Below are 20,712 nucleotides of genomic sequence, written 5' to 3' on the forward strand. Positions count from 1 at the left end.
AACTGTAATGCAGCACCAGTTATTCCCCTTTTAAAACCAACAACAACAAAAAATCAAAATTTAATGCCAACGGTATGAAAAATGTCTTATTTTTGTAAATAAAGGCATGAATTTTGAACATACTTCATTTTTTACATATATACTCTTTCTGTTCATTATTCTGTGAAACAAAACACTTTATTTGCCCCTAAACTAGTGGGTAACCCTAGTTATGGTTCATGTATAACCTAAAAGGCTGAAAAAGTATTAAATGAAGCCACTCAAACCTGAAGAGTGACTGAAATTCATACAGCTGAATGCGACCACAGACACTGGTTCATTTTATTTTTTTCATTCAAGTGAAAAACAGCTGACTTGCCAATTGGTTGTTAAAGCCAGTCAGTTATCCCATCACTAAGTACATCTGAATCTTCTTTAGTGAAAGAACACTTGAAAATGGAATTCAGTGTTTCTGCTTTTGCTTTGCTTTCCTACCTTCAATTTAAGTTCATGTGTGATCCATCAGTGTGCTGACACTAACGTTGGTGGCATTTGTGTGTGACCAGAATTTCTTTAGGTTTTTTGAGCAAACTTTCAGTAAGATTCTGCTATGATAGTCCTTGGAACTTACATACATACATTAATCCTTGTTCCATAGATAATGAATATGACATTTCATAATGATGTGGAACGTGTCACTTTAACACAAGTTTTCTTTACACAAAATAATTAATTGATTAATTGATTTTTTTGCAATTACTACTTCATATCTAAGAATTCATCTATTGAGTAGAAGGAGTTGTCATTCAGAAATTCTTTTAATTTGCTTTTAAATGTTGGTTGGCTATCTGTCAGACTTTTAATACTATTTGGCAAATGACAAAAGATTTTTCTGGCAGCATAATTCACCCCTTTCTGTGCCAAAGTGAGATTTAATCCAGAATAGTGAATATCATCCTTTCTTTTAGTGTTGTAGCTATGCACTTTACTATTATTTTTGAATTGGGATGGGTTATTAGTGACAAATTTCATAAGCGAATATATGTATTGTGAAGGTACTGTGAATATCCCTAGTTCTTTAAATAAATGTCCGCAAGGTGATCTTGGGTGGGCTATAGCTATTATTCTGATTACATGCTTTTGTGCAATGAATATTTCTCTCTTAGTGACGAATTTCCCCAAAATATGATACCATATGAAAGCAGTAAATGAAAATAGGCATAGTAGGCTAATTTACTGATATGTTTATCACCAAAATTTGCAATAACCCTAATAGCATAAGTAGCTGAACCTAACCGTTTCAGCAGATCATCGATGTGTTTCTTCCAATTCAATATCTCACCAATGCACACACCCAGAAATTTTGAGTATTCTACCTTAGCAACAGACTTCTGTAATTTTCTTAAAGATATTATTTGCAATTTCCTTGGCTGATTCTTGCTTCTTGGGTGTGATTACTGTACTTGTATCATCAGCAAAAAGAACTAGCTTTGCATCTTCATGAATATAGAGTGGCAAGTCATTAATATGTATTAAGAACAATAAGGGACCCAAGACTGAACCCTGTTGGACACCATTCTTGATACCTCCCCAGTTAGAGGACTCTACTGGTTTTTGTAGACTATCTGTACTGTTACTTTCAACCTTCTGCATTCTTCCAGTTAAGTATGAATTAAACCATTTGTGCACTGACCCACTCATACCACAATACTTAAGCTTATCTAGAAGAATTTCATGATTCACACAATCAAAAGCCTTTGAAAGATCACAAAATATCCCGATGGGTGTTGTTTGGTTATTCATTTCATTTAATAGTTGATCAGTGAAAGCATATGTAGCATTTTCTGTTGAAAAACCTTTCTGAAAACCAAATTGACATTTTGTTAGTACCTCATTTTTACAAATATGTGATGCTACTCTTGAATACATTACTTTTTCAAGAATTCTGGATAAAGCTGTCAGAAGTGAGATCAGGTGGCAGTTGTTAGCGTCAGATCTATCCCATTGTTTATGCAATGGTTTAACAATAGCATATTTCAGTCTATCTGGAAAAATTCCCTGTTTCAGTGAGCTACTACATATGTGGCTGAGAATCCAACTTATTTGTTGGGAACAAGCTTTTTGTACTCTGTTGGAAATGCCATCAATTGCATGTGAGCTTTTACTTTTGAGTGAATTTATTATTTCCCTAATTTTAGTAGGAGAGGTGGGTTGAATTTCAATTTTATCAAATTGCATAGGTACTGCCTCTTCCATATACTGCCTTGCATTTTCTAATGAATAGCTGAAACCTATTTACTCTACAACACTTAAAAATGATTATTAAAAATGTTTTCTACTTCTGACATCTTGTTAACAAACTTTTCGTTGTGTTTGATAGAAATACAGTCTTCCTGTGCTCTGGTTGCCCTGTTTCCCTATTCACGATATTCCAAATTGCTTTAATTTTATTATCAGATGTGCTAATCTCAGACATCATGCACATACGTCTGGACTTTTCAATAACTTTTCGTAATACAGTGCAGTAGTTTTTATAATGTTTCATTGTTTTGGGATCATTACTCCTCCTAGCTATAAGATACATTTCCCTTTTCTGTTTGCAAGATATTTTTATCCCTTTAGTAAGCCATGGCTTTTTACATGGTTTCTTACAATTATATTTCACTGTTTTTTTAGGGAAACTGTTTTCAAATATACTCACAAAGGTATCATGAAATAGGTTAAATTTTAAATTAGCATCATGTTCCCTGTATACATCATCCCAGTCTAACTGTTGCAAGCTTTCCCTAAAATTTTGAAGTGTTAAATCGTTAATTAAACCACTATTTTGGAGGACTATTTTGCATTACTGTATGGAGCTATATCATATACTGTAACTAGCTGTGCATCGTGATCAGACAGAGCATTCTGAACAGGAAAAGTTTTTATTTGATTGAATTTATCTTGGTCTATGAAAACGTTATCCATCAGTGTGCTGCTTTCCTGTTCCACCCAGGTAGGAAAATCAATAACTGATGTCAAATTGAAAGACTCAAGTAATACTTCAAGGTCAAGCTTTCTATCTGGCTCTTTCAGAAAATCTACATTGAAATTCCCACAAACAATAATTTGCTTTCCTTTGTCTGACAGGTAGCACAACAAAGAATCCAAGTTTTTCAAAAATAGTTGAAAATTTGCCAATGGGGCCTATACACTGCTACAATTGTGAAAATGCCTTTATTTAGTTTAAGCTCACATGCACGTGCTTCTATGTGTTGCTCACGCAAAGTTTTTTAGTTTCAAAATTTTTCACACTATGACTGATTTTAACATATATGGCAACTCCTCCTCTCTCCATAGTGTCTCTACTTACATCTTCTGAAAGCTTATATCCACCTACATTTACCATTTCCATACCTGTGACTATATGATGTTCAGACTAGGCATTGTACATTCCACCCTCAGTTTCTAAATCTTCTGTACAAACAAGAAGCTCATCTACTTTGTTTTTTAATCCCCTGATATTCTGTTGCAATATATTAAAATTATTTTTTACTGTGCTTTTATGTGAATCTTGTGACATACTAATATTATTTTTCACTGTACTGTTATGAGAATTTTGTGATATTTTCACATCACTAGTATCTGCCTGTCTGAACTTTTCATTAAGCATACTTTCAATCAATGTAGGACAACTGGATACTGATCTTAGCCTAAAAAAGTACTCCCATGAGTTTCGGTGCCCCCCCCCCCCCCCCTTGAAGATTTTGCTATCATCCCAGCCAGTTTACCCATCCCTTTCCTATTGAGATGCAGGCCATGTCTTGTGAAGTCCCACCTACCAATACCATCAACAGGTACCAAACATATGGTTGACAAAGTAGCCACCCGAAGCAGCTGATATAGCTCTATCATGACCCTCTTGACAGAGCTGTTCAGTTGAGGCCGGTCATACCGCATGAAAGCAGGAACCAAGCCAACATTTGCATGGTTCGTTGCAGATGCTATTTTTACCAGGTCACACTCAATATTGTAGCCCTGATCCCTATCAATACTGTTTCCTGCTCCACCCACTACCACAAAATGATCCTGCTTTGTAAAACCTTTGCACAATGATCCTACATCCTCTATCACTTGGTTAAGACAGACACTGAGCTTGAAAATACTTGTGATCTGCTACTTGTCACCTAATTTTTCCAGCAAAATCTGGGCCACACCTCTTCCATGGCTACTACCTAACAACAGAACTTTTCTCCTACTTTCTACTTTTTTTGCAACAGTTGGTTTCCTAGTGAAAGTCTGTTGAGTGCTGACTACACTTACATCTACTTGAGCCTCTTCCTTAGCTGACTGAGGAAGCAAGGCAAATCTATTGTTTGTGCCAATGATGAAACTGTCTGATACTGTTCTCTTTCCGTGGCCCCTCGTTCCTTGATACCACTTCCCACCTGTCTTCACCCTCCTTCCCCCTTCACCTCATCAGTTCCTCCCTAGCACTATTGAGTTCAGCCTGAAGGGCTCTAATCTTCCCTTCCTGTTCCGCTATTTTCCTATCCCTTGAACATAATCTGCAATACCATGGAAGAGACCCATTTACTTCACCAATTCCCATGCCACTACATTCACCTCAATGTAACCATCTGCCACAACAGCTGCACAGAACCCCAGAACTGACTTTCCTACGGCAGCTCAAACACTTCTCACTCGTGGTTGTTTACAATATATTTTACAAAATTTATCTAGGCAATATCAATAATATTCTATTAACTACAGATCACAAAAGCCACTAAAATTACGTGGAACACTAATATATGTGTACACTATTAATATAGTAACGTAATGCAGTTAAACTGATGTTAAAAATCAAAACTTGTATACCCGAAAAATTAGGTCTAAGATTGTGTATGCGCGATACATACTTTATGCGTTTTGGAAGGAAATAAAAGATAGAACTTAAAACCTTTAACTCCCCGAGCAGATACAGTACTACTACATATATGTGTAATGAAAATAACCTAAATTTTTCACTTAATACTTAAAGAAGTGTCTTAAATTTGTATGTAAACCTACGTCTAAAGTATGTGGAAACCTGCCCTTATTTTTTCTCTTTTTTTTTTTTTGAGAAATACTTTGAAATGAGTGAAACCTTCAATAGATAATATAAAAAAGACTATAATTAACTTCGTTATGGTGTGATATTAACTCAACTGACAGTTATTATAGAATTAATTACTTATCGTGACGAGCTTAATATTCAAGCGTGTGCGATCTGCGCCAGTGCTGCCTACCTCAGTTGGCCCTCGTCTTTCATGCTTGCCCTCTTGATAGTCAAACATGTTTAATTCAGCATCTCTCTATCAATAGCCCTAGTCTTTTACATCTATTATGCAGAAGTTGCTGCTTCTTTGGAGAATCTGTATAAAATGGAGGATCCCCCTCCTCATGAACTGTTGCACTAGATACATATCTATCTCGTTTCCAGAACGAGAACCTCAGCTCCTTTACACTTTCCTACAAAGATGTAATGCTTTTGCATTCCTCTTCAAGCTGCAACAGCACTGTTTCTTTATCTGACTTACTAACTGTGTCTTCTTCCTAATTGGTTCAAGTGCCCCATTTTCATAATCATTGTTGCCACAACTGTCTCATAGTCACTGATATCAGTTTCAATATGGGCACCCTCAAAGATGTCACGTTTATTTGTTGTCATTAGGTCTAACATTTTTCTTCCATGAGCGATCTTCTGAACTATCGGTTCTAGGTAGTTATCAGAGGCATTTAGTAATGTTTTGTAGGATGTCTTGTCACTCCCATTGGTGTAATCTGTCTTACGGCAAGTATAACATGGACACTCTTCACTTTCTTCTGCTCCTGCCTTAATGTGCTGGCCAATTTTTCTATTTCTAATTTCATCCAACATTCCAAGCCTTCTTCTTTCTCCTTGTTCTTCTTCTTGTCCGCCTCCCTCTTTTTTCTACAGTGTTATTATACAGCCTCCAATATAGGTGATACAATGTATTTTATGCCTTGGTCTTTCATACACACCACACTATTATTGCTTTTGTAATACTGATGAATTAGAGACATGAGCTATACTAGTGGAAGCAATTGTACACTTCCATTTTAAGTGTTTTCACCTAACAGTGATGTTAATACCATACCTTGACCCTGAAATTAATTAAATGAAGCTAATAAGGCTATGGGATGAAGAAAGAATGAAACATGAGAGAAATGATTGAAGTACAAAGAGAAATGGAAAGTACTTTACCCCTTGGATCAAATTAAATGAAATTGTCTTATGACATAATTTTTCCTCAGGCATCAGACAGAATCAGTGGTAATGTGTCACAGAGTACTTAAATTGTAAAAGCAACAGCAGCTCAAAAACTAGTGACTTTTCTGAAATTTTACGTGTGTTTATGTACATGCATCTATCAGTATTTTTATTTGTCCAATAAATTACAAACATTTTTGGGTGATTTAAATTATTTGCAATGTCTAATGCACATGCTGCTCCATTTAGAAATATTTCACTGGGCCTAACAATGAAATGCAAGGAGTGAGATGATTGCTCTCAAACTTTTACCTATTTAGAGTGTGATATGAACAAAAATGATTAGGAATGAGCATGACGTAGCACAGGATGACTGATGTTTAAAATTGATTTCAGATTTACATCAGTAGGAAGAGTACAGTACTTTTTATAGAATGAATTGTGCAAAAGGCTACTACATTTTTCAACACTACCCCAAACAAATGTGAAATCTGAATTGTCAACAATATTTAGACCATTTCTGCAAGACATGAGCAGTGTGGAACATTTAAAGTGCTATGACAAAAACGAATTATTGAATATGTGGAAAGATCTACTGAAAGAAGGAAATGATACACACTGATTGTGATTCTTGTAATACTTATAAATGAAAATTTTTGATGCACATATATTTGTTTCTAGAGGCCAGTGGCTGAATAACAAGCTACCTCTTATTAACAGTTTTTATTTGTAATATGTAATTTTCATTTATAAGTATTATTAACATACATAAACACTGTTTTAAAGTGTTGTAGCATTCTTTTAGATGTGTTCAAACAAATGGAAGCAGAAACAAATTTCAAATACATAAATAAATTAAAAGGACTAGCAAGAATGATATGTCAATGTTCCTTGTCCAAACAAATGGAAGCAGAAACAAATTTGAACATGTCCCAACATACATGAAGTAGATTAAATGGACTAGCAAACATTATATGTCAGTGTTCCTTTAATAGTGCTTATTATTTTCAGGACTGATGCCCTTATCCAAGAAACCATACGTAAAAAATTTAACGACTGTACAGTTCTTACCATAGCACACAGGCTGAACACAATTATGGATTCTGACAGAGTCCTTGTAATGGATGCAGGAACAATGGTGGTAAGTGGATTATGTTATACATCAGTAAATCATTTAAAGAATTGATTCATTTATGGATTTCCGGCATGATTGGTTTATAATGGGACAACAACTTGTGTTAAGCAATTTGATGTAGAAAACAGCTAAAGTAGCAAGATTCAGTTTTTTATTCAATTGAAGACTAGTTTTTGGTTACCTGATTCCATTTTCAAAACATCACCCAAACTGACAAAGTAGTACATTCTGTAATAGCTTGCAAACCATATTCAGATTGTTCATACAAGTATACAAAAAAAAAAACTTGACTGTTATACACTTGTACATACAATCTCAACATGGTTTGCATGGTATTTTGGGATATACTATTTTGTCTACTTGGATGAACTGAAATTTGGTTCAAGTAACCCGAAACCAGTCATAATTTAAATAAAAAAATTGAATCTTGCAACTTGGGCTGTTTTCTACATCAAATTGAACCATTCATTAACAAAACCACTTAAAAGGCTGTTACATTATTAAACAGACCGATGTAATATGTATGAGAGCAAGGGCATAATTTCTCAATCTGGTACAGATGCTGTATTAAAATCGAAAAAAAAAATTGTTTTCTTGATACATATGGTGTAGTAACCTGACTCAAATGTTAACTTAGACTAGTACTGTTTATATGAAAATTTTAAGTAGTTACATCGAGTATGTTCCATTCACATGGGTAAACTAGAACCCACATTTTTTTTTTTTTTTTTTTTTATTTTGGACAGTTCCATTGCCAATAAAAATTAATCCAACATTCAAGTGTTGATTAAGAAGTGAGGTATGATCTACATGAAGATTGTCCCAGTACTACAATAACAGATGTAAATAAACATTATGAAAGTGAAACCATGTTACAGTACAACTGATGAGTAAAGGCATATGAAATAATTACCACCAGATGCCTATTAGTAGGAAGAGTTTGGTAAATTTTACATAAAGAAAATTGGTACTAAATTTGTTGTGCAAAAACTAAAAGCAAAGAGAAAAGCCAATTTTTCAGAAATTTTTACAATAATCCAACTGATTTTGTGTGTCAGTTTGTTACTGAGGGTGAGACATGAGTCCTCAACCTCACTCCAAAAACAAAATATCAATCTAAATGGTAGATGAAAACTGATGGCCCAGCACAAAAAAGGCAAAACCACTAAATTTACCAGAAGGGTTATGGTCAGTGTTTTCAAGGATTATTGGATTATCTAATGATGGGTAGAATAACTTACATGTAATGTGCTAACCTTCTGGAGCAACTGGAAAGGAAAATACAGGAGATGAAGCACGATTTACAAAATATATTGTATCAGTGCAAGAACAATTGGCTGTAAGGGTACTTTGGCAAAATATAGACGCAACAGGAAAGATCGAACACATTCATGAGAGGCATGCTATTATGGTTCTTAAAGGCAAAGACAGCACATGAAAAAGTGTAACAAAAATGCTCAAGGATTCTTTGAAATAAAACTTGTGTTCTTTATAAAGCTTGTGTTTTATATAAATTTATGGAACCAACATTTTTTATTACAACTATATGCAACAGTGATGGATTTATCATTCTGGAAATAGTAGCTGGATATAAACTCGCACTATCAAGATACACTGTACGTTCCATGTGTTACACAAATGAGCAAGGTCCAATAATTTTACATATTATTTTTTAACATGTGATTAACAATGGTTATACAAAAAATATTTCACCTGCATATGAGAAGACAGATACCTCCATTCACCTTCAAAGAAGGTCCTGAGTGGAAGTTTGTCTAAGATTTTTACGTCAACTTAGTGCACCACTTCCGAAATTTGGATTGTGTTACAAAGTACTGTATATATATACACAAATGTTCTGGAATATAGTTTTATGGTTCTGTACTTCATATGTACTATGGTCATTTTGCTTTCCATTTTTTTTTGTCACAAACAGTACCAAAGAGTAGGCACATGTTGAAAAAACAATAGCCCTTAAGAGAAATGTACGATGTTAATAACTGAGCACTGAATTATATGCTTTTAGCTCACTCTTGTAAAATAAACACTTCACTTCGATCTGAGAGGACAGTCCACCATTCACTATCAAAAGAAAGTCCTCAGTAGTAATAAAGTGGTTAGGCTGCTGTGTTCCAAACTTATTTTTCTCCTGATAGGAGGCCATTAAACATATGGATACACGGCAGAATCAAGAGTCACGATACAGTGTTAGGCTGTATGTTTAGATTTCCTTTCCTTCTGAAGGAGAATGAAAGCTTAAAACCCAAGCTGTCCTAATCCATTTTTGTGTCTACCACATCTGGCGAGCCATTTGAAATATGAGAAACAAACTTCAGCTTTCAGTCATAATTTACATGTCATCCAGGTCTTTTGATTAACTGTAATAACTGCTTAAACTGTAGTAACAGAAGGGAAACGAAGGAACATATCTATATCTACATCAATACCAAATTTAAGTTAAATATGAAAGTGGAGACTCCAGTGCTAAAGCACTGAATACGCTGCAAGAAAAATAAATTAGTACACCTTGAAAGACAATGTCAATTTTGACCTGATAATGGCATATGACAGTAGATGTACTGATAATACTTTCAGTGCTGTCCACCAACATTGCTACCACAATATAGATAAGACGACTTGTGAGCCCAGACATTTCAATGTGAACTGTTGCAAACCGTTTATTAGCAGTGGGACTATGAGCACATCTCTAGCTGTCTTCCACTCACGTCACAGCATCAATGTGCACAGCCCAAATACTGCCATCAGAGAATTACTTGGAAGGTGGAATGACATGCTATGGTCTTCAGTGATGAAATCAAATTCTTCCATCATGCAAGCAATGGTTGTCATACAATGTAGACCTGGTGAGTGCTGTCTCATAGAGTGTGTCTGTCCAAGACACATTGGCACCACCTCAGGTCTTATGGTCGGGATGCAACAAGTTACAACTCTCATTCACCTTTGCTTTTTCTGGAGGGGACGTTAACCAGCACTTGGTACATGCAGACTGTTATTAGACGGGTCTTTTACCTTTCTTGCACCAGGAATGTGATGTGTTATTCCAACAGGATAATGCTCCCCCCCCCCCCACACACACACACACAGTCACACAAACGCAACTCTCACACACATGACCACAGTCTCTGGCAGCTGAAGCCAGACTACGAGCAGCAGTGCATGATGGGAGAGGCAACTGGATGGGGATAAGGAAGAGGCTGGGGTGGGGAGGGGGAGGGATAGCTGGGACAGGGTGGGGGACTGTAAGGTACTTCTAGTGGAAACATGCACAGGGACGAGGGGAGAGAAGGTAGGACAGCAAGGTGCAGTGAGGAGGTTAGAGAGAGGGTGGGGGAGAGAAGGGATAGTGGAAAATGAGAGAAGTTAAAAACCTGGGAGTGTTGGTACAACAGAGGGCTGTATAGTGCTGGGATGGAACAGGGAAGGAGCTAGATGGGTAAGGACAATGACTAATGAAAGTTGAGACCACGAGGGTTATGGGAACATAGGATATGTTGCAACGAGAGTTCCCACCTGCACAATTCAGAAAAGGTGGTGTCAGTGGGAAGGATCCAGATCTCACAGACTTTGAAGAAGTCACTGCAATGAAGAATGTCATGTAGGGTGGTGTGCTCAGCAACAGGGTGGTCCAGTTATTTTTTGGCCACAGGTTGTCAGTGGCCATTCATGTGGACAGACAACTTGTTGGTTGTCATGTCAACGTAGAATGCAGCACAATGGTTGCAGCTTAGCTTGTAGATAACATGACTCATTTCACAGGTAGCCCTGTCTTTGATGGTATAGGTGATGTTCATGGCTGGACTGGAGTAAATGGTGGTCGGAGGATGTATAGGATAGATCAGATCTTGCATCTAGGTATCTTACAGGGATATGAGCCATGAGGCAAGGGGCTGAGAGCAGTGGTTGTGTAAAGACCAACAACTATTATGGAATTACGTCAACAGTTTGAGCACGTGTGGCATGATGTACCCCAAGATAGTATTCACCATCTGTATGATCGACTGGATTCCGGAGTCAGCACCTGCATTGCTGCCCATGGAGGCTATATCACGTACTAATATGCATGTTTCAGCATTGTTTGGTACCCGTCACCTCAGAAACACTTGCAAATGATCTGTAAATGTAATCATTTCATGTACTCCACACATACTGTTGTAACAATACACACTGAGTGTATTACAAATATCTAAAAGAGGTCTGTCACAGTCAGTTTCTGAAATTATAACAAACGAATTTTTCTGACCTAAAGCATCTGTTTATAATGTACACTCTGTATATTTCTTCAGCTGCTGCATATATAACTGTGGTGGATAAGCAACAGGAAATGTGCAATAATGATTTCCATCTGTTAAAACTACAAAATTGTGAATGGCAGCCAGGACTTATCTTCAGACAGTGAAATTCATAGGACTGCTAACAGACACAAATAAGTACAATAAACTAGCTTAGCTTTTATACTCCCCAGGGAGGATAAAAGATTATGTTGGGGAAGGTTAGAAACAAAGGGCAGGTCACCCAGACTCCAAGATTAGAGAGACTTATTTGTCGTGAGGACAAGGAGAGACAAAAATGATGGTGGAGGTGTCAGGGAGAATGGGATGTCAAAGTAGTGCATTGGTAATCACTGTGCCATCTCTGTCCAAAGATGATGAGGATCAAGTGAGAAGTAAAGAGGGATTAAGAGGAAGAGAAATGAATTGAGAAGTATAATTAAGGACTAGGAGAAAAAGGAGATGGGGAAAAGCCGAATGGAGAGAGATTGGGTGGGGGGGAGGGGGGAGGGGAAGGAGCATGGAGGTATTAAGCAACAAAAAATCATTCCAAACAAGCAAAAATGACCAATTAGCATAGTAAGCACAGACACAGACATTAACATCCATGCTTTAAAAACTGTAAAATTGTGAGGCATCCAACTGGATAGCAAGTTTGTAACATACCTGGTCATGAATCAGCTTGTACTTCCTCAGTGGCAGTTATCATGGCAAAAAATTGGTTGTAAATATGGGTGCATACAGCCAATAATGAGGTCAACTCACACACACATTTGGTTTCAGAGGTTTTACTTCCATAAATGTCAGACACCCCTCACTGAATTAGTTATACGGCCAGTCTGTGTCTTAGTTACATAATTAAGTCTCATTTACCAGGTATCCACATAGTGCAACTTCTCATTACACAACAATAGTTACTGTGCAGTATAACCTAAATGACCAACAACAGTCCCACTCAGATGAACAATACATGTGGCACTTAAGGTCAATCAGCAGTCATAATTAATTGTCCTACTTCATTTTCCATCTTCTTATTCGCAACAACACATCATTGCACCATTCCATTATTACAGTTCAGATAGACATGGGTTAAACGCTTGGAATCTAGGCTTGACTGTCTTTCATATTCAAGATAATATGCAAATGTTATTAACAGTTGTAATTCACAGTCTGGTTTCATATTGCGTAAGTACATTATGGCTGTTTTGACTGACACAGGTTCCACACTCGAAATCCTGGAACAGACTGACTTCAAAATAGCTTCAGGCCCATTGCTAGTTTTGCAAAAATGGTTACTAAAGTTTCACATTGTCAAGTACATAATTTCAATAATTTACAATTAGAATTTTACGTCTCAAATTAATTAAACTGTGCAGAAAAATTGGTTTTGGTATGAACATTATGTTACAATAAGAGTTTTGACTGAAATAAGCCTTCTTGATAACAAAAACTGCAGGAATAGCTAAATAAACAATACTATACATAAAAGTGTTAATTACCCAGAAACTAATTAAATGCAGATGTTCCTATCATTTTTTGGAAATTGGCTACGTGAATACTTTAAAGATTTCTATGGGTAATTTTCCCAACTTTATCAGTAATATAGTAAGTACATCTGTTTACATGTCAGCAATGTGACTGGAATAGGAAATAATTAGTGTTAGTTAACTGAACTGAGCCTTAGCAAAACTAGTTACTTGAAATGGTTCAAATTAATTAGGAGATTCTTCTAACTAATGTAATTTAGCAAAGCTGAGTCTGGTCTTTTCGTCAGAATTACAGAATGACAGTTTTACCTTATGGCATGTTTCTCTCACTAACACTAATGATAATTAGGAAAACAAAAACAAAACAAAAAAAAACCATTTGAGGAGGCAAATAACAAAATAAATGGGAATGGGCCCCAGCCTGCTCTGCTAAAGTTGAGCTGGAGCCAACAGACAAATAAACTAATGCAGAAGCTCAGTCCAGTGTATTTTGCTCTTACAAATATCTCTCATTGTGTTGACTTGAAGACAAGGGTATTAGCTTACTCTGGATACTTTCACTCCTTATTGTCTTTTGGGATTATCTTCTGGGGCAGTGTACCTGTTGTAAATGTATTTATTCAACAGAGCAGTGTAGTAAAAACATTGTGTAAAATAAACAAATGCCAATCTCACAAAGTCATTTTAAAAGATATTGGAATTCTATCACTTCCCAGAACATTTAGTCCTTAATGGCATTTGTTGCACATCAGCAGTTTAGCTGAACTGTGATCTGCACAACACAAATAAATTTTCATGTAGACTTTGCTTCTTTGCCTAAGGTTTACAGTGGGATAAGGTACTAGTACTCTTGTGCAAAGTTCTTCAAGTTCTCCCATCTACAAAAAGAGACAAACTGAGACTCATAACCAACTGAAAATAAATTGAAAACAAACCTCATTGATGACTCCTAAAAATTATCTATTTATCTAGTTTCAAGGGTTGAAAACACTCTATTAATTGCATATCAAGTAGTAGTATATTGAGAGCAGGTCTCTGTTGTTGCAAATGTAGGTAACTATTATCTCTGAGAAAATATCACTGTAATCAGGTAGATATTGGAGTAATAACGACGATCAACAGCAGCTATTTAATAATTATGAGAAGGCACCTGCTTTTTTCAAATTAGTGGTTTTCCTTCTAACTTACTTTCTTACATATTACTGGCAAGAACACAAATTTTATTAGTTAATGAAGCAACAGATTATTATTATTAATGCAGCGTACAAATTAAGATTGTAAAAGTTACGTGTCTTCTGTTACTTTGTACCATGATGGGTTCGACATCCCCGAAGATTTTTCTTTTTGATGAGATCTACAAAACATGGTGAAATAATGAATTGCTATATGTAATTTATATTTAAAATATGTGTGACCTTTTATTGGTTTTATATCAATTTACAGGAGTATGATCACCCATACAAGCTATTGCAGAATCCTGATGGTTATTTCTACAAGCTTGTTCAAGAGACTGGGAAGATTATGGCTGAGAATCTCTTCTTAGTAGCACAACAGGTGAGATATAATAACACGTTTTACATTTTACTGATTTGTTATAAAATCAATTATAGAATACTGCATGACAGTAAAATCACAGAAAATAGTGTTGTGAGATAATAATGTTAAAATATAACAGTCTTTTCAGTGAGCAAGTTTAAAGTTTTACACTGGAGTCTATCCAGCTGGCTAGCCTTTATTGCTTATCAATTTATTTGCACATAACATAATTGACAATGTGTGGTACCGAAGAAGAACATCATCTGATACAACATCACTCAGAGCTGGGCTGTTTCAGCCAACCATATACCAGTTGTTCCTGTATCAGAAGCTGTTAAGTAACATTTCTCTTCTGTCACTTGCACTTTTTACTTTGTAAAGTAAATTTATTACCAGAAAAAAGGGACCCTAAAATATGAATAATTTCACACATCATCTGCCTTTCACAATTAAGTAATTTTTAGTTTTAAAATAGTAGTTTCAAGAAAGAGTTAATGTTATAATAACCTACAATTGTTATGAAATTTATACCTTTCACAAAATCATATCTTTCACTTATAAAATAGTGGCACATAGCGAGTGCCATATTTATGTAAGAAATTCTTTGGTATGAAGATATTTTTGGAAACAATATATAACAATAATGAGAAAAGGCAACTTCTCACCTGCAGTTGATTGATGTCTGTCCCAAAGATACAAACAGTGCACACAGATGTACACCACTGTCTGCAGTGACAGTGACCTGCTGTTTATGAGCAGTTGCCCATGTAAATGAAAGTGGGAGGTGGGGAAGCAAAGAAGTTCCAGAGAGGGACTAACACTGACAGCTACAAAATTTATTGTGTTCCGTCACCCTCAGATTCCAGGGGAGCTGCTCACAAAGCAAGCTTTGTCACAGCAGATATGTTGTTGTACATGTGAGAGTATTTTAACTTTAAAAGTGTGGTAGTTTTCTTGGGAGCTAGTGGAATATTCTTTGCTGTTACATGTGTCTCAAATTAATTAACTGCCGGTGAATGGTTGTCACAATGGATCTATTCCTTATGTCATTATGTAAAAAATCATTTCTGTCAATACATAATTTTCAATGTAATTGTTTTTCAGGCATACAGAAAGACAGTAGAAGGAGATGCTGTTGTGGAGAATGAAACAACAAAGCTCTAAAGCACATTAAAGGTGAAACCTACCTTCATTAATAAGTGTATATGTGGCTTCACACACCATGCAGCTTTAAACATCAGATGCCACTATGTACTACTGTAGTACATGTGGTTCTAGTGTGAATGATGTTCACTGGGACACAATTGTCAAAAACATACCAGCAATATACTGGGAGACTGAGTGAATGTTTGACAAAGTGATGATGGTTCAATATAAATGAAAAAGATGTAAATTTAGTGCACTATAAGACAGTCGTAAAGTGAGGCACTTCTCACTTAATGTTTCATTTCTCTATTGAAACACTGAATTAGATGACTGAAGAGAAACTAGAAAAGTGATTTCAAACTATCAAAAATATATAAAAGCTGTTAACTTTGAGGGCCTTTTTACAGTATTCAGTATTGGAAACAATATTATTTTTACTCTGTGGAGATATGTTTGTACATGTATGTGAATCCACACGTATGAGTGGATATTACAGTGAGTGAGTGAGTGAGTGAGTGAGTGTGAGTGTGTGTGTGTATGAGAAAGAGAGAGAGAGAGAGAGAGAGAGAGAGAGAGAGAGAGAGAGAGAGAGAGAACAGAGTACCATGAACTGTGATTATTTATTTGTAAAATGTTATAATAAATTGTTTCCTTTACAATTAAATACTTTCTCCTTGTCTTTAAAAATATGATTACTTTTTGGGCATTTACTTTACAATGCTTACCACTTCTGAAATTTATGCTCAGTGTATATTACACTCAACATACATTTATTGCCACATTTATTGAAAAGTTGCATTGAATTGCATTTGTGGTAAATTCAGCTTTCATTTGAATGTAATTGTCTCAATGGTCACAGTCAGCTTTGGAGCAAACATGAACTGCCCATTGCTGAATACTAAATGCAGTGAATGAATTAATGTAACCATAGATTAGGTTTATCCACACCATTTCCTTTTAATTTAAAAAAAAATTGTGTTCACATTCCTTTGAGATCAATGCACATTCTAGATAACTGTGTAAAAACTGTGATGATTATAGACAAGCTACATAATAAAGAGTAATAATTATTTTATCATTTCTTTTGGTATTTTTAGTAATGCTGATGAATGTGTCAAAATACTTTCAAGCTACTTATTCTTTTGGTTTTTAATGAATCTCGGAACTTTATGCTAACAGACTGTTGATCTGGGTATCTGCAACCACTGGAAAGCACTTTTTAGGTATTCACTGATCCACTACAGATATTGTACAATATTATTTTATAAAATATTGTATTTTAAATTTGTATCATCACCAGTATGAAGCATTCAAAAATGCCCCCAAACTAATTAAAGATTATTATAACTTTTTGCATTAATGTTATGGGTTATTGGCACAGACCATGACCACTTATAATTAAAATTTAAATATTCTCTCTTGTGGTTTTACTAAAGATATTACATCAGTTGAAGTATGTGAATACCTTCATTCACTGTATTTCTGATTGCATTAAGATAATGTATCTCATTATGGCTCACAAACTGCTTAAAGTTCCTACAATTCTGCTGTATTTGTTTGTCATATATTAAACAGTGAATACTCCTGGATGGAATGTAACAATATCATGAAAAGCATAGTTGCTACTCACCAAATAGTGGAGATGCTGAATTGCAGATAGGCACAACAAAAAGACTGTAAGAAAGTGAGCTTTTGGCCAACAAGGCCAGAGTCTTGGCCTCAGCAGCCAGAGACTGTGATCATGTGTTTGTGAGTTGCATTTGCTTGAATGTGTGTGTGTATCTTGTCTATTTTTGACAAAGGCCTAAAGCTCACTTTCTTACAGTCTTTTTGTTGTGCCTATCTGCAACCCAGCATCTCCGTTATATGGTGAGTAGCAACGACCCTTTTCACTATTTTGTCATATATTACCAGCACAACCACAAATATAGCCTGCCCCAGAAAATATCTGTTATCTGGCAATGGGAACACAGTACATTTAAGCTGAAGAGCTTTGTTCTGTGCTTTTTCTTCTGTGTGAATATTGAGATTATTTAAGTCACTCATGCAGTCTTTTTTTATTTTAGTTTTTATAACACTCAAGCATCAAGACTAAAAATTTGGCTCTTAACAGCTTAGGGTCCGGTTAGAAGATACAAAAGATGTGCTACATACACACAATTGTTCCAATGATACATCTTGATGGATCGTTCTTTCCAAAAATGTTTTTTATCCATTGCAAATATGTATTACACTGGCAAAAAGATGACTCATTTGAACCTCTCTAACATTTATAATGTGCCAATTGTAAATAAACAATGATGCTAACATTTTATTAAACCTGCTGCCTCTGATGTAGAGGCAGATGTTAATGTACATAAATTGGAGGATGCCTTGTACAAAGAGTTAACTGTTGCCACATCTGTTGTACCTGGAAATATTTTTACTACTTTAAGTTGGGCTTGTTTTTTAAAGATTTTCAGAAGCTATTCAAAATGTTGTTTTCCTTAAAAACATCTTACACTAGAAGTACAATCAAGCTTTTTTGGAAAATATTTTAGATTTTACAAGTTCTCCATAGAGGTTAGAGAGGTGAAAGTTACATTCCTAGAATACAAAAAGTAAGAAACCAGTATAAGAGCTTCCTATATTTACAACTTATATATTTCGTAGCTTGACAATATGGGAAGCCTGAGTATTTTTGAAAGTAGAAAAACAAATGTGCCTCACTTCTGAGACAATGTAATACAAAAAATTTGTACAGTGATCTATATAAAACTGCACTGACATTCAAGAAGTCTGAATGAATTGAAGTGTGTCCAAAGTCATGCCACATAGATCACAGTGCGACCTTTTCAAGACGGCTATAATAGAAACACACATACTATTGTATCTGGCCCTAATTCTTTGCATACTGAAGTCTATTCAGAATATGTTTCAGTAATAAATGGTGTTTGCTATGTGCCAGATCTATGTCAGTATAAGATTTTAAAAAATATTGCCATTACTATATACACTGCTCTCAGTGTAGTGTTACTCTTGAAATGAGGATGCTTGCACTCTTGAATAAAGCACTTTTTTTCTAATGTCAAACTGTAAATAGATCATCTGTGATGTAAAGGTAAAATGTAAAGGATGAACTGTTTTTATATCTTCAATATATGAAAACATTTGTTATTACAGTTTATTTGGTAAAACTTTTAATAAATATTAATTTTTGTATAAAAAGAAAGTATATATAATTATTTTTGTAACAAACTGCATTACATGGAAGGATTGGAAACGGAATATCTCACAGCTTGGTGAAATATATTTCAGTATTGTGAGTGGCTTAAGACCTTGAGTGAAGTTTTCTGCACTGTGGTACTGTGAAGATATATCACAATTTTTGTAACCAGTGATGAAAGTTCACCAGCACAGTTGAAATTTTTTATTCTACCACTTAAAAGAAACTCCTTATATTACATCCTATATTCATGGTTTTTGCACAATGAACTTGTGATATCAGAAATGACTGAGCCACAAGAAGAAATGTTACAGTGGCCCTCAGCAGTTGTCAAGTGTAGAGAAATGTAACAAGAAACAACAATACAAGACATGTTTCATTATAACATCATTATGAAATGCACAAATGCACTCACCATATAGAGGAGGTGTTTGGATGCAGACAGGCACAATGAAAAGACTGATATACATTTAAGCTTCTGGCCAAAAGGCCTTCTTCCAAAATGGAAAACACACACACATTCAGACAAGCGCAACTTGCACACACATGACTACTGTCTCTGGCCACAGTAGCCAGAGACAGTGGTCCTCTGTGTATAAGTTGTGCTTGTGTGACTGTATTTTCTATTTCAGAAGAAAGACTTCTGAATAAAAGCTTAAATGTATAGCAGTCTTTTTGTTGTGCCTGTTTGCGACTCAACGTCTTCTCTATATGGTGAGTAGCAATCCATCCCTTTCAAAATACTGTTGTTATTCCATCTTGGATTTCAGTTTTCAGTATAATTAATAATAAAAATTCTGTTAATTTCAGTGTAATAGGCTAACTTGTATTTTGTGGAAATTGAAATTTCAGTGTTGTGCAAGAAGGGTAAAATGCAGGAGACAAGGTCTTCACCTAATAGAGGGAATGAAACCTGCCTATCATGTGATTAAATTTTTAATGACAGCTGAAATACTAATGGTAATGTTTCCCATTGTATAATACGTATGAGAAGGAAATCTATTAAATTAGAAGATTGGGAATTAAGAAAAAATCTGATTATTTATTTAGGTCTTATCAGATCTTCTCTTTCATGTTCGTAGAATTTGTCTCCAATATTACTCTTCAGTTTATTTTAGGCCTCTGGGAATAGTAACTTGTTTCAACTACAACTCAATCATCTAGTGCTTCCATAGAACTGAGACATTTTTCCACATTCACATTTTACTGTTTATACAAAAGATGCAAATACAAAAACATAAACAAAATGTATCTATGGAAAATCTAGGATGGAATATTATTATGTACAGTGGGACAGATCACTACTCACCAGATAAAATAGATGCTGAGAACAGACAGGCATGTAGGAAGGCTGATAAATTGCTAATATTATGTATAATGCTAACAAACAAAAACAAAATACATACATTGAATGTAGTCTCTAGCTGCAACCTGAGAGAGGTGAGTAGCAATATGGACCGGGTTGTGTGGGGGGAACAAGGAGAAAGCAAAGGGAAGGCTGGGAGAAACAGGATGGGACAGAATAAGACCATGCCAACGTTGGACAGACAGTAGAGGATAGGAGAGGAAGCTGGCACTTATGCAGGAATTGCTTGGAGAAATAATGAGAAATCAGTATAGGGGAGAGGCTGGATATCTCGAATATGAGAGAGAGACAAGGAAAGAAATATATGAGAGAGATA

The 20,712-nt window shown here is 35.4% G+C and overlaps 1 protein-coding gene across 2 annotated transcripts in view; it reads left to right on the forward strand.

The window, feature by feature from the left end:
* The window catches only part of LOC126162478 (ATP-binding cassette sub-family C member 4-like), a 290,715-nt gene extending 273,812 nt beyond the window's left edge, over positions 1–16,903 (forward strand). For both annotated transcript variants that reach the window (XM_049919019.1, XM_049919020.1), the window contains 3 exons: positions 7,244–7,373; positions 14,587–14,697; positions 15,784–16,903. In XM_049919019.1, the coding sequence (XP_049774976.1) occupies positions 7,244–7,373; positions 14,587–14,697; positions 15,784–15,843 (301 nt within the window). In that variant the 3' untranslated portion in view covers positions 15,844–16,903. The remainder of the gene's footprint in view (positions 1–7,243; positions 7,374–14,586; positions 14,698–15,783) is intronic.
* The last annotated feature ends 3,809 nt before the right edge of the window (positions 16,904–20,712 follow it).

The sequence above is a fragment of the Schistocerca cancellata genome, chromosome 2 (assembly GCF_023864275.1).
Source record: "Schistocerca cancellata isolate TAMUIC-IGC-003103 chromosome 2, iqSchCanc2.1, whole genome shotgun sequence".
NCBI classification, from domain to species: Eukaryota; Metazoa; Arthropoda; class Insecta; order Orthoptera; family Acrididae; genus Schistocerca; species Schistocerca cancellata.